The 13,274-nt window shown below is 41.4% G+C and overlaps 1 protein-coding gene across 1 annotated transcript in view; it reads left to right on the plus strand.

Annotated features, from left to right (window-relative positions):
* LOC137417442 (sodium channel protein type 1 subunit alpha) overlaps nucleotides 1-13,274 on the plus strand; it is a 269,938-nt gene that overhangs the window by 27,184 nt on the left and 229,480 nt on the right. The window contains 6 exon segments of the mRNA XM_078782028.1: nucleotides 1,895-2,013; nucleotides 3,437-3,526; nucleotides 3,969-4,097; nucleotides 4,349-4,440; nucleotides 10,188-10,393; nucleotides 12,827-12,833. Of these exon segments, the coding sequence (XP_078638154.1) occupies nucleotides 1,895-2,013; nucleotides 3,437-3,526; nucleotides 3,969-4,097; nucleotides 4,349-4,440; nucleotides 10,188-10,393; nucleotides 12,827-12,833 (643 nt within the window).

The raw sequence follows: 13,274 nt of genomic DNA on the forward strand, positions 1-13,274 counted from the left end.
TTATGTTCTTAAGCAGAAGGGACATAAACGTGCAACCACAGGTGGAAATTCTGAAGGACACTCCTTCAAAATACGAGACAGCTAATAGTATCATTGGAGCAGAAAAGCAAAGGATAGGTAGTGCGACAGAAGTTGTTAGAGGTACTTATGGCTCAAGATAATAAAAGAAAGACCTATTATTTGCAATGATTTTGAGTGGAGATGAAGACAGAATGTAAGTCAGAGGAAGAAGACTTTTTCCAAGTCCAATATGCCACATACCGTGCACAAATGGCTGCAGAGCAGGATCGGTTGAATCAGGAATTAGAAGAAGGGATTGTTTTAAAAGAGAAGGTGATATAATCCTCCATTCCTGCAACCATAACTTTAGCCTTAAGTTCTGCAGAGACAGAGGCATCGCCCTAAAAGAGGCAGTAATATTCCCAAGTAAAGTCAAAATATAATTTTCATGCTAGTTCAGTCGGTGCTATTAAAGTACTAATACTGCCTTTTAGAGAGAGCAGACGGAGGAGGGGGAGTGGTAAGTAAAGAGATATTGATAAAAGTATGGTCAGGGGAACAAATCGGGGATTAATTTATGTAGCTATAATGCAAATGATTGGAGGTGAACAACAGGTCCAGAGTATTGGGAGAGTGGTAACCAGGATCTGGAATATGGGTAGGGTGGTTGATAAATTTCTCCAAATCATTAGGAAAGGAAAATATAAGAGCTTCACCCATCCTCCACCCCCACCATCTGTGTGGGAAGATTTCAACCATACCCTGTGGTGTACATTGACTAAGCTTGAGGGTGAAAGGATGTTACGTAATCATTACAGGAATTTTGATCGTTAAAGAAAGCTGTAAAGCTTATAGTTAGTAGAGCACTAGGTAAAAAGAAGAAAAACTAAAATGGTACTCGGTAGAGCGCATACAGTACCTCCACCAGGCTATACAGTTTACGTTTTGTATACCACTTATAGGCAAAATCTGCATCTGGGCCTTAACCAAAATCTAATCGGCTTGTTCTTGTCACCTAACCAACTCGTCCACCTAGTTGTGTCATAACTCATCCACAACGTTTTGTAATACGTATATCATGCCATATATCATCTTTGGCCCTATCCCTCAATGGTGAAGAACCACTTTTAAGGATTAAAAAAGTCAGGGTTTGTCCTTGTCCATATTCGGATCTTCACCAAAATATGATATATTTGTCCTTATCACATGCACCCAACCTGTCCACCATGTTTTGTCCAAATCCGTCCATAACTTTTTGAGATATCCTGCTCACAGACAGACGGACAAACACCAACAAAAAATTAAAACAATTCTCAATACCAGATCCGGATCTTCACCAAAATCCAATTAATTCGTCATTGGCAGCCACCCAACATGTCCACCAAGTTTATTCAAATCTGTCCATAACGTTTTGAGATATCATGCTCACAGACAGACAAACACACAAACACAAACAAAAAATGAAAAACTTCTCGTATCCGTATCCGGATCTTCACCAAAATCTTATGAATTTGTGCTTGTCACGCACCCAACTTGTCCATGAAGTTTCATCTGAATACATCCATAGCTTTTTTAGGTATTTTGCCCAGAGACAGACAAACAGACAGGGGTGAAAACATAGCCTCCCATCCACCTTTGGTGGTGGAGGTAATAACGATAGTTGGGGGACAAATCTTAATCCAGATGACATAAAGGTTTGGAGATTCAAGGTGTTTATTGTTATTCTGCTATTGTGCTATCGCTATTGTGTCTCAAAAGGAGAAGCTGTTACACACATTCATAGAAGTAACAATGCACAGTCGGTTATGCGCTCACACTTCCCACTGTGCTTTGCTGGTGCGCACACACTTATGATGTCGTTCTGGTTTTCCTCCCGCTTTCTTCCCATCCACAGACATTCATTATTATCAACAAAGGAAAATCGATATTCAGATTCAGTGCAAACCCTGCTTTGTACATGCTTGGACCTCTAAATCCTTTGCGAAGATTTGCCATCAAGGTTTTGACACACTCATATCCTTGTTCTGCTCACTTTGAAGCATTTAGCTTCATGTACTAGGCTTGGTAACTGTAGCTTGGAATCTTATTCAGGCATGCATGATATATATATGTATTCATCGTTTTTACAAGACAGCATATTTTATTCTCCTAAAGTGGCCATTCACTTTTTCCATTGGCAATATGGTGGCCCTTTATAATTATATTCCCTCCCCTCTCTTTCCTCCTATTTCTTAATCTCGTCTCTTTTCCACCCTTTGCCCTCTAACTTATTTTCCTTCCTTTTCTCTCTTTCCCTTTCTCTCTTTCCTTTTCTCCCAACACCTCCTCTTTTCCTCTATTCACTTTTCCTTTTCTCAATTTTATTTGTCTAAATTTATCTCCTCTCCATGCCCTTCCCTTTTCCCCACCATGGCCTGCCCTTTTTCTTAAATAATTACGGACAATTGGATTTTGTTTAAGTTTGTCAATGCCAAGATGCAGACGTACCTGCTATTAGTTAAAGTTTCACAAATGCATATTGACCTCATTTTTATGAAAAAAGAAGTCAAGTGACTGGTCACATGATGTATTCTGCATATTATGGTATATGGTATAACAGGTTTTTTTTCATAGCAGCTATACTTGACAAAGTCCAGTCTGTTAACCTTACACGTGTCTTTGTACCTGATTTTGTACCAATTTTAGTTGCTTATACTTGGGAATCCAAATCTTAGAATTACAGGTTAAAGAAGTTTTGGGAATCTCAATTTAATGCGTTATTGATCGGAATATTTATAGTCTGTCTTTTAGCTGGTCACATACATGACCTCTGATGTTGTTGCTCTTTATTTTGTGAAAGAGGTTGCAGCACAGCAGTTGAAATAAACCTGAATCCCCATTGGATTGCAGGGTCAGAGAACACAGGATGGCTGAAGGCTGATGAAATTGCAGCACGATAGATAACACTGAAATTTCAGAGGAAGAATGAACTTGGTGATAAGGAAGAAGGCTTTGAACCATGATGCATGTTACATTACAGCTTTGAATATTTGCTCACCATTTCCATCCTCAGCACCTGCCTTCCCACTCAAGCCCTTCTTCTTCTGGTCCTTTTAGTCTTATTAGTACTTTATGTGTTGGTGATTAATTAATTGGCAACGACAAGGTAATACCAAAAGGACTGAGATGAGACTGAAAGGGCAAATGAAGAAGACTTCAGTGAGAAGGCAGGTGCTGAGGATGGAAATGGTTGCAATTTGTGAGCAAACATTCAAAGCTGTAACGTAATATGGGTGACTCATGCATCATTAGGAGAGCAACTGAAAGGTGACATTTTGGAGCAATTGTGCTGTGAAACGGGACCGATATTTCTGCCATAAGGGTAGGGCAGGGTCATTGCTTGGCTTGTCCTAGTCCCCTGTTCCCAAACTCGAGTTGGTCCTTAACGAGAATGCACGCTCTTTAGCATTCTCATCATGTTCACCATCCTTACCAACTGTGTCTTCATGACGTTGAATGACCCCCCAGCATGGACGAAGAATGTCGAGTAAGCCTTACATCCATGCCAGGCCTGAAGCACAATATAGGACATTTAAACGTCCAACTCAACGTGCTATCAGTGTCTCCACGATCAACACCCACACATGCACACACCTCCAATAATATCATGACTTTACAGGTTAACGTGCTTTAAAAACTTGTCCCTCTGCTTGGTGCATATATAATAGGTGTACTGGAAAGTAATGTCCTTTTTAAAGCTGTTTATTCCTCTTTGAAAACCGACATTACTTTCCGGTACACCTAATATTATGATTAAAATGGCCTCGGTGTACTACTACTGTGGGAAGCACGCTATACCCAGAATGCAATGGTGAGTCACACATATCTCTATCTATACCTTATTATCTTCAAAGAGTAATCAGTGTTAAATCTTCCAGTGTCGACTGTAATCCTCACTTTGTGCGTTTATTATTTTACTTATTTTACAGGAATACCTTCACAGGCATCTACACATTTGAGTCAATGGTGAAAATTCTAGCTCGCGGCTTCTGTATCGATAAATTCACCTTCTTGCGTGATCCTTGGAACTGGCTTGACTTCATCGTCATTGTCATGGCGTAAGCAATGGTGGTACAGTGGATAAATACAAGGGGCTGGGTGGAATCAAATGATCTTTTTGTTCCCCTGGATTAGGAGAGTGTCCCATTTTAAGACGTTGTAGTTTATTGTTTGTTTGGAAATGATAATATTTGATCGATTCTATTTGGCTAAGATGCTGAATCTCTCTCAGATGTTGAGCGTACTCGACATAAAGCGTGCCAACAATTTGGGTCGCACTGCTGTCATGTAACCTTCTCATGCATTTCAGATACGTGACCTCATTTGTGGATTTGGGTAACGTCTCAGCATTGAGAACTTTCAGGGTCCTACGAGCTCTCAAAACAATCTCAGTCATTCCAGGTATGCTGGGTTATGAATGGTGAGCACTGATGTATGCTCTGCTTTCGAATTAGTGTGCGAGTATGAAACAGTGGTGCCATTTTAAATAAGGAAGGCACCACCAACGAGTGTAGCTCATTCCCAAGGTAGCGCCTCTCTTATTATAACATGGCTATAGTTGGTAGCACCTCTCTTATTATAACATGGATGTTCCCAAATACAATGAGTTTTGGTGCAGTGATATTATTTATTTATTTATATTTTGTCTTCTTTTTCCAATGTCTGTCTGCTTTTATTTCCTCCTATTTTTGTCTGTCTTAACTCTGCTGTCACTTTCCATCAGAGAACGGGATTGCAAGTGTATCAGGGAAAGTTTTGCACAGGTCTTGTAATATTTATTTTATTTATACAGCAATAAAGACCTGTATTTTACATCTTGCATGAATCATTGCAACAGACAATTCGGAGATGCTGCTTCATAGCTCAATGCATATATGATATACCCAGTCCCAATGCTTGTCTACCAGCTGCTGGGCATCGCCCAGTGCCTGCCTATGCAAAATGTATGCGACAATTAGCATGTTTTTTTGCTGAAAACAAAACTTTGCAATAAGGCATTTTTCATTCTTCTGATACTTCTTTCTGCTAATTTTCTTTTTAGGAAAAAAGTATCATCTAAACAAGTCAAATAACATTCCGGCATTTTCTTTTATTCATTGATGCATAAAGCTTTTTGCATAAATGGCCGATCATTGCTGGTTGCCATGGAGCAGGCCTGTGGAATTTGCTTTGCTGAGAATATTTTTATTGTTTTTTTTTTTTGGTTGTTTATTTGTTGATTTATTTGTTTGCATCCTGTTAGCATGCTGAACCTGCATGAATCATGGAATAATGTGGATCTAGAATGATTTTTAAAGGGGTGAGGGAGGGAGTATTGTTGGATTAGGGGTGGGCAGAACTCACAGGAGTACAGACATCTTTTTGAAGTCTTTGAAACCTTTTCCTTGGTTTAGATTAAATATAGCAGAAGGGATAATACATGAATTGGGATATTTGGCTTGGTATGTGATAAGGTGGGACGAAATAGTTAAAGATAAAAATGTGGAGCTTGGAGCAGAGGGAGGAAGGAGCCCAGTGCCTAAACCACTGGGTCATTCCTTTTAGAAAACTTAAATGTATGTTGGGGAATTACGAATGTACTCGGATATTGCTCCTGACGTGGCCTATCATTGGATATAAAAATCAGTCCATTTGTATGGTCAACTTTTTTTTTGAGGTTTTCTTTACTTTCTAAATAATGGAAGTTGATGTGTTTTCCTGAGATGAGGCAGAATTTGTTGTCGTCGCCCCCCTCCCAGGCTCACATGCCCCCCAGACACCCCACGCACCTCCCTCCCCCCCCCCCCTTTCCACTGAAATGTTTTTTTTTGTTTTTGGTTTGTCAAATTTAGTGCCTCCAATATGGTCGATGGAATTGTAGTTTGTCTCTAATGTCTATAAAACAGATATATGATGAAAGAGAATGTCTTTGTTACCTTCCAGGCAAGTGTAAGGTATTCCAGGCAATTAGGTATTTCTTTGGTATCCTAGGAAAATAGGTATTTCTTTGTTACATTCCATGAAAGTGTAAGGTTTATTTCATGAGATTGGATCCCTCTGTTTGGTTAAGTTCTCTTTTTGATCTGCATAACCACTGCTGTTACTACAACTACCACCACTACTACTACTACTTTAACAGCCCCATTTCTTGCCACCTTTGCGTGGGATCTGCCAGGGAAAGTGTTTAGGCCCATGTGTTTCATGAGCCCAGATGTTTAATTTGTCTCCCTGACATTCAACTGGAGTTGGTTTGGGCAGGAATTTTCAATTTGTTCAGGGTGCTGGTGATAGCTCACCTACTCTTGAAGAAAGACCTTTCACTGGTATCTTTCACTTCCTCCAACCACCAGTTCTGGCAGATGGGACACTCCGTTTAAACTTTGATCCGAGGGACAGCACACACATTGATTAATTGTTCTGCATGTGAAACACCAGATAACAGTTTATAGCTGCGTCGGGATTCTAACCCAGGATAGACAGCTCAGAGACCAGGATGCATATCGTTAGGTTATCCTACCAGCCCATCTCTTTGATCTTTATAAGAAGCATTATATTTTCAGGACATTTAATTATATAAACCGCTTAAAATCAATATAATTACAGCCCAAGAACATCTATTTCATTATAACCTAAGAGATAGATAGTTATTACAGCAAGCATGCAAAGAGAAAACATGGTTAAGCAATCAGTCTGCCATATATCTGTCTGTCTTATCAGTATATGATCATCAGTTTATGATAGACGAACAACTTATCTAAATTGAATGTTATATTTTGAACAAGAATCGGAACATATAACATACAGGACACCGGGTCAGTCTACGATGGTGGGACAATGCATTCATTTCCTATTTTGTCGGCAGTGTCTGAGTGTGCCTGCTCAGTGTCTGTGCTGTGTCATGCTGTATTTCTTCTGGAGTAATATTGCTGATTTATCAATTATTACAAAAATCCCTTATAAACAATCGATGGAATGGAAAAGCAAAAGCTTGACCCGACCAAAGACAATAATCCGACCTAAGATGGTACAAAAAAATTAGAGGGCTTGCTGTGTGTAGCGCGGTGAAGAAGAGGCTGCCATAATGGTTATGTACAATTCTGATTGATGCTGCATTCTATTGGTAATTAATAAAGCCTCCATCTCTTAAATTATGACGCAAGGTCAATACACTGTATTAGAATGCTCCAGTAGCGTTAAACTTCCGAATTATATTTAACGATCTTCAAAATCATTATTTCCGTAAAATTGAAGTACAGGAGGTCCTTGTCGTTCATGGGTTTCCCCTTTGTGGATTCCCTCTATTGCGATGAATTTAATGATGCAAGGTTTGCGGATTACTTTCAATGTGCTCAAATAATCATGGGTTGGCAAACTATTTTCCACATTTATTCTCCCAATTAACATGAGCCGTCAGCACAATAACCTCCTCAAACCCTCCAACTTAATCATCACCATCATCCCCATCAACTCGTATTTATCATCGCTATCATGAACAACGCCATCGTATTATTGGATCAAGTTTATGACCATTATTAGCCCCCGTTGGACTTCGTCCGAAATGGGGCTTATGGATTAGATTTTGTCTGTCTGTCCGTCCGTCCGTGTGTGCGTGCGCCCACAACCAATTTCATTCATACTTGGCACAAAGACAACACATGATGGCATACACGTGCACCTCACTTTATTTTGTAATTTCATCAAAGTTGGCCGACTGGTAGACTGGCGGCCATTTTAGCTGTAAAAAACGCCCGATATTGACCACGTCCTCAACCATTTCTCAGACATGCATTTACCGATCTTATTAAAACTTGGCACACAGAGAATGAATAATGGGTTGCATATGCACGCCATTTTTCTTTTCGAGATCAGATCCAAGATGGCCAACTGGGGGCCATTTTGTAACTTAAATGTATCCCCAACCATTTCTCGACATGCATGGACCCATTTTGTTCAAACCTGGCACAAAGACAATACATGAGAGTATACATATGCAGAAGATTTTGGTTTGTAATCCGACCAAAGATGGCCGACTGATGGTCTTTAACTCTGTACAGCAAAATTACGAAAATCACAGGGGCTGTGATATTTTGTCTTTTTATCCTTGTTTATAAAGGTAAGTTTAATGATCTTAATAACCTTTATTAATGAAAATAAATAGCCCAAAAACAATGTACAAAAATGTTAATTAAGGGCACCATTTGGACAAATTTTAAAGTTGAAGTCCCTCGCCCTATTTTCCGCATTACCCCCTAAGTTTGATTTGGGTTTTCAAGAATATAACCCCCGCAAATGGCAAGGCCCTCCTGTACATACTTGAACTTTGAGCAGGATATCGTAATCTATGAACCCTATAGTTTATCATGTATTCTGTAGTAGGATAATGTATTGTAATATGGCAGGATAGTCTTGATTCAATATTCATTCATTCATTCAATATGGCAGGATAGTCTTGAGGTGGTCTTGCTCACTACGACATTTACATTGTATAATTTCGGTTGTCTCCCCTCAATCACATAGATGGTCTCAAGTTCTTTACCTGTAGTAGCCAGGGATTTTTGTATCATTTTAAAAAGTTTTTCTTTTGTCAATAAAATCAAGGAATTCATCCTTTTATATTTATTCTTTTGGGAGGTTGGGAGAAGAAAATTGTTTGGTGGTCTGTCACTTGCACCCTTTTGTTATTTTTTTTGTATACAAAATCTAGGCTGATGGGACAGCGAGAGTTATAATTATCACAGTTAATATGATCCCACACAATAACAATGTAACTGAACACTTTTCACATATAATCGTATGCCCTTCATTGTAGTTACTCCACAAACCTTCAATTATCCGATAATATTGTTTGAACTCCTCTTGCTCCATTTTGCTAGTGAGAAGGGAAGGCATTGGGTTAAAAAAATTTTTTTTTTTTGTGATTTTCATATCTGGTTTGGGGGAGATGGGGAGCACCTCTAACCCCCTTCGCATTTTTCACTGAAGGGATGCTTAGTGCATGAACTGCACCAGCCCACTTTGCTTCTCATCATGAGCTGCGCGGCTTCACATTAGGGCATGGCTATCGTGAGAGATTATGGATGGTTGGAAGGGGGGGGGGGGGGGGGGAGGGTTGAGGTTAGGTGATACTTTTTCTTGCCATTGTAATGATCAAATGAAATTCCCTAAAAGCCAGAGCAACGTGGAGGCAAAATTGTACACTACCTTGTGTCGTTTTGAAAATTCTATATTAATTACTTCTTTCCAAAACCTCGGGCTATTTATTTAATGGTTTTATGTGCTCGGCCCATTTCTATCATGTAACGTTGTGTCTCTTCACTGCGTTGACTGAATTTCAAAAGAAAACGTGAAATTTGTAGCAGGTGAAAACTCTATGCGAATCTTGTCGTGGTAACTGGACTTCTACGAGTTTAACACAAAACACGTTACTACAGCAGACCAAAAGAACTTCATGGGTAGCTATGGGAGTCGTCGTTCTCTAGCTGTGGGCAACCTCAAATGCCAATCGAGAGTAACAAATTTACTCAGAACAAATGAGATTATTTGTTTTAGTAATTACCCATGCAGTCTTTCACCCTCCACGTACTATCCTGCATGAGGATAACCGGAAGTTTGACACGCCCTTTTGTTCTCCCATTACCACTGCATCACCATTATGGTAGAGGTGAAGAGGAAAGGAGGGGAGGGCACATATCTTGCTTGCATCATATAGTGGGGGAGAGGGAGGGGGGGGGGGGATAGTTTGTATAGGGACATCCCTTGCAGCAGCTATTATTCGCCAGTGATGTTTAGGGCGAATATATTTGCATTTCCTTTATTAAAATCGATATTTGATCAAATAAAATATAATGTTCAACCAATGTGTTGGCAATTATGATCATTGACCAATAATAGCTGTGAGATGGGGCATCCCAATGCACCACATGTCCCAGTACACCCCAGTTTTCCCAACTATCCCTGCTGAGGCAAGATCTCTTAGAACTCTTCCTTTTCTCATGATCTCAAGCTGCTACATGGACAAACTACTGCTGCTGTCAAATACTTTCGCCACTTTCCACAATGCAAAGTACTTTGACACTGGAAGCATGCACTCAACACGCTCGTCTAGCATGCATGGCTGGGTTGGGTGGTGGGTGATGGCTCCATGTGGTCTCATGCTGTGTTTTCCGCAGGTCTGAAGACCATTGTGGGTGCACTGATTCAGGCCACAAAGCAGCTTTCCGATGTCATGATTCTCACCGTCTTCTGCCTGAGTGTGTTTGCACTCATTGGCTTGCAGCTCTTTATGGGAAATCTGCGTCAAAAATGTATTCTCATTTTCAACGCTACCATGCTCAACAGCACCACCTTCCCGATAAACTTCACCTTCAACTGGGAGGTGTACATCAAAGATCCAAGTATGCGAGTTGACTTGTGGTTTCTTCCAAGATTGCTGGATTATTAATTAAAGCCTTTCATGCATAATACGTTTATGTATAGTTTTAGAGGTGACTTGAAAATTGTTTATTTTCTTGCTCAGATATTTCTGCCTTGTGGAGACATTACCACAGAGTAACCATGCCTAACGACCAAAAGGGACAAGTTGTCATATGCATTTTCACAAACTTATATGAACACCAGAAATATGACTGTAAACAAATCAATAATAGCTCAAAAGCGAGAAAACTATATATTATCTCAATTTGTTTGAGTATTTTCACTCATTGTTTCCATTGCAAGCAGCATCTACTGATTACTTATGGATTGGGATGGTTCGGTGGAGGGGTGGAGGTAGGGTAGTGGTGTGGTGATAAATTGAGAGAATGAGTTTAGCAGAAAGGAAAGATAATGGCGATGAGAAGCGAGGGAGAGAGATGGATGGATGGTGAGAGGAGATAGTGGTGGAGAGACGAGAGAGAGATGGATGGAAGGTAAGAGAAGGGAAAGACGTTTGGGAGGAGATTTGGAGTAAGGCGGTGATAAGTAAGAGGATCATGTGCGGAGCATGCAAGAGGTAGGAAATTCTGCAATATTTTTCATGCTCTTTTTTTTTTCTTTTTTTTTTTGTATACATAATCGAGGCTCGTGAAAGAGCTAACATTTATCACACAAACAAATCAAACAGACAAACAAACAAAGTATATAAAAAGGGGAGTGGTTGACAAGATGAGGAGAGAAGGGGAAGCACATAAACACAACATTTGTGAGGGACATCGGGAATGTGTGGGAGGGAGAGGGCCTGGAGGGGAGGGGGGGCAGGATAGGTGAAAAACGCAAGGACACCGAGGACTTCCAGGAAAGAAGTTGGTATTTCAAAAAAGAGGATTTGGGGTGAAATTAGCGGGGGTAGAAAAGATCAAGGTTTTGGATGGGGGAAGATAAGAGATGGTGGTGAACAGCTGTTTTAAAGACCTGGAGGGAGGAGTGGGATTGAAGGGAGTGGGGGAGTTTGTTCCAGAGGCGGGAGAAAAGAAGAATGAAAGAGTGAAGGTCAGCAGAGAGTCTTGATTTTGGCAGTTTAACCATAAGAGGGTTGCAGGCAGATCTTGTGCGACCTTTAGGAATATTTGGGGGACAGAGCCCAGAGAGAGCTGGAGGAGCAAGGCCGGAGAGGAGTTGGTAGAAGACAGAAAGACCACCAACCTGCCTGTGGTGAGTAAGTGGAAGGCCCTCGGAGGTAGCTTCATCACGGGAGATTCCAATGATTCTGAACGCTTTGGTTTCAATAGCGTGAAGACGAGCTAGGTGTGAGGCAGGAGCACCAGCCCAGAGGGGAGAGCAGTATTCCATTGAGCTGCGGATGAAAGCCTTGTATGTGGTGAGGAGCTCAGGTGTGCCAAGGAAGGACTTCGCATGACGGAGGATGCCCAGTCAGCGACTGGCTTTGGAAGCCAGATTTGAAATGTGGTTTTCCCAGGAAAGATCATGGCAGATAGTGAGACCCAAAAGCTTGAGTGACAGAACATCTTGGAGAGGATTATTCAGAAAGTGGATGGGAGGGTTGTCCAGTCGGTCTTTTCAGAGAGACATCGTAAGAGTGTGAGATTTGTCAGGATTGAAAGACATGTTCCACTTGTTTGCCCAGTCAGTGATTTTGTCCAGGTCTGCAGAGAGTGAGGAGGCTGCAGACTGCCGATCTGAGGGATGAGGAATGGAGCGGCAGAGAGTGGAGTCATCAGCAAAGAGATAGAGAGGATTTTCAAGAGAGTTGGAGAGATCATTGATGAAGACCAGAAAAAGCACAGGGCCCACAACACTGCCTTGGGGAACTCCAGCCTGAACAGGAAGAGGAGATGAGAGAAACCCATTCAGGGCGACACGTTGACTACGACTAGAGAGGAAGTCCGCCAGCCATGCATGGAGATTTCCATGGATACCAAAGGAGGAGAGTTTGGTGAGCAGAGCGGGGTGCCAGACCGTATCGAAGGCACGTGATATGTCAAGGGAGACAGCTCTAATTTCCTGTTTGGCATTGAGGACCTCCATCCATTGTTGAGACAGCAGAAACAGCATGTCCAGAGTAGAGTGACCTGGTCTGAAACCAAATTGATGATCAGAGATCAAGCCATTGGAGAAGAGGAAAGATTTCATATCCGAAGCAATGATGGATTCCATGACTTTGCTGATAATTGGGAGAAGGCTGATTGGTCTGTAGTTGCAAGGATCTGTTTTTGCACATTTTTTGTGTAAAGCGGTGATGTTGGCTGATTTCCAGCAGATGGCAGTTGACCTTGAGCAAAAGAGAGGGTGAAGAGAACAGAGAGAGGCAGTGAAAGAGCGGAAGAACAGGATTTTAGGACCCGTGGTCTGATGCCGTCAGGTCCAGTTGCAGAATCAGAGTCGAGGGTTGAAAGAAACTTTTCCACCTTGTCAGGAGGAAAGGACACAGAGTCCAGGAGCAGCTGGGTATGACTGGGTACGGTGGGTACAGAGAGGGATGGGTTTGGGACACAAGATTTAGAGGCAAACACAGAGTTGAGGCATTCAGCTTTTTCACGTGCGGAGTCAGCTGTGTAGCTGTTTGAGGTAAGGGAGGGGATGGATGGGGAACAAACACCAGAAACAGATTTGACCAGACGCCTCCAAGATTTGGAAGAGGGAGACAGATAAGAGAGTTCGGTCTTGAGAACGGAGAGATATTGTTTCCTGGCTCTCCTGAGGGTGGGCACACACTTGTTTCGGGCTTTGTGGAAGCAAATGAGATTTCCTTCCGTTGGATTTGCTTTCCAGGAGACGAAGGCAAGTTGTTTCAGGGCAACAGCCTCACCACAAGATTCCGT

The sequence above is a fragment of the Myxine glutinosa genome, chromosome 7 (assembly GCF_964187855.1).
Source record: "Myxine glutinosa chromosome 7, kmMyxGlut1.1, whole genome shotgun sequence".
Taxonomy (NCBI): domain Eukaryota; kingdom Metazoa; phylum Chordata; class Myxini; order Myxiniformes; family Myxinidae; genus Myxine; species Myxine glutinosa.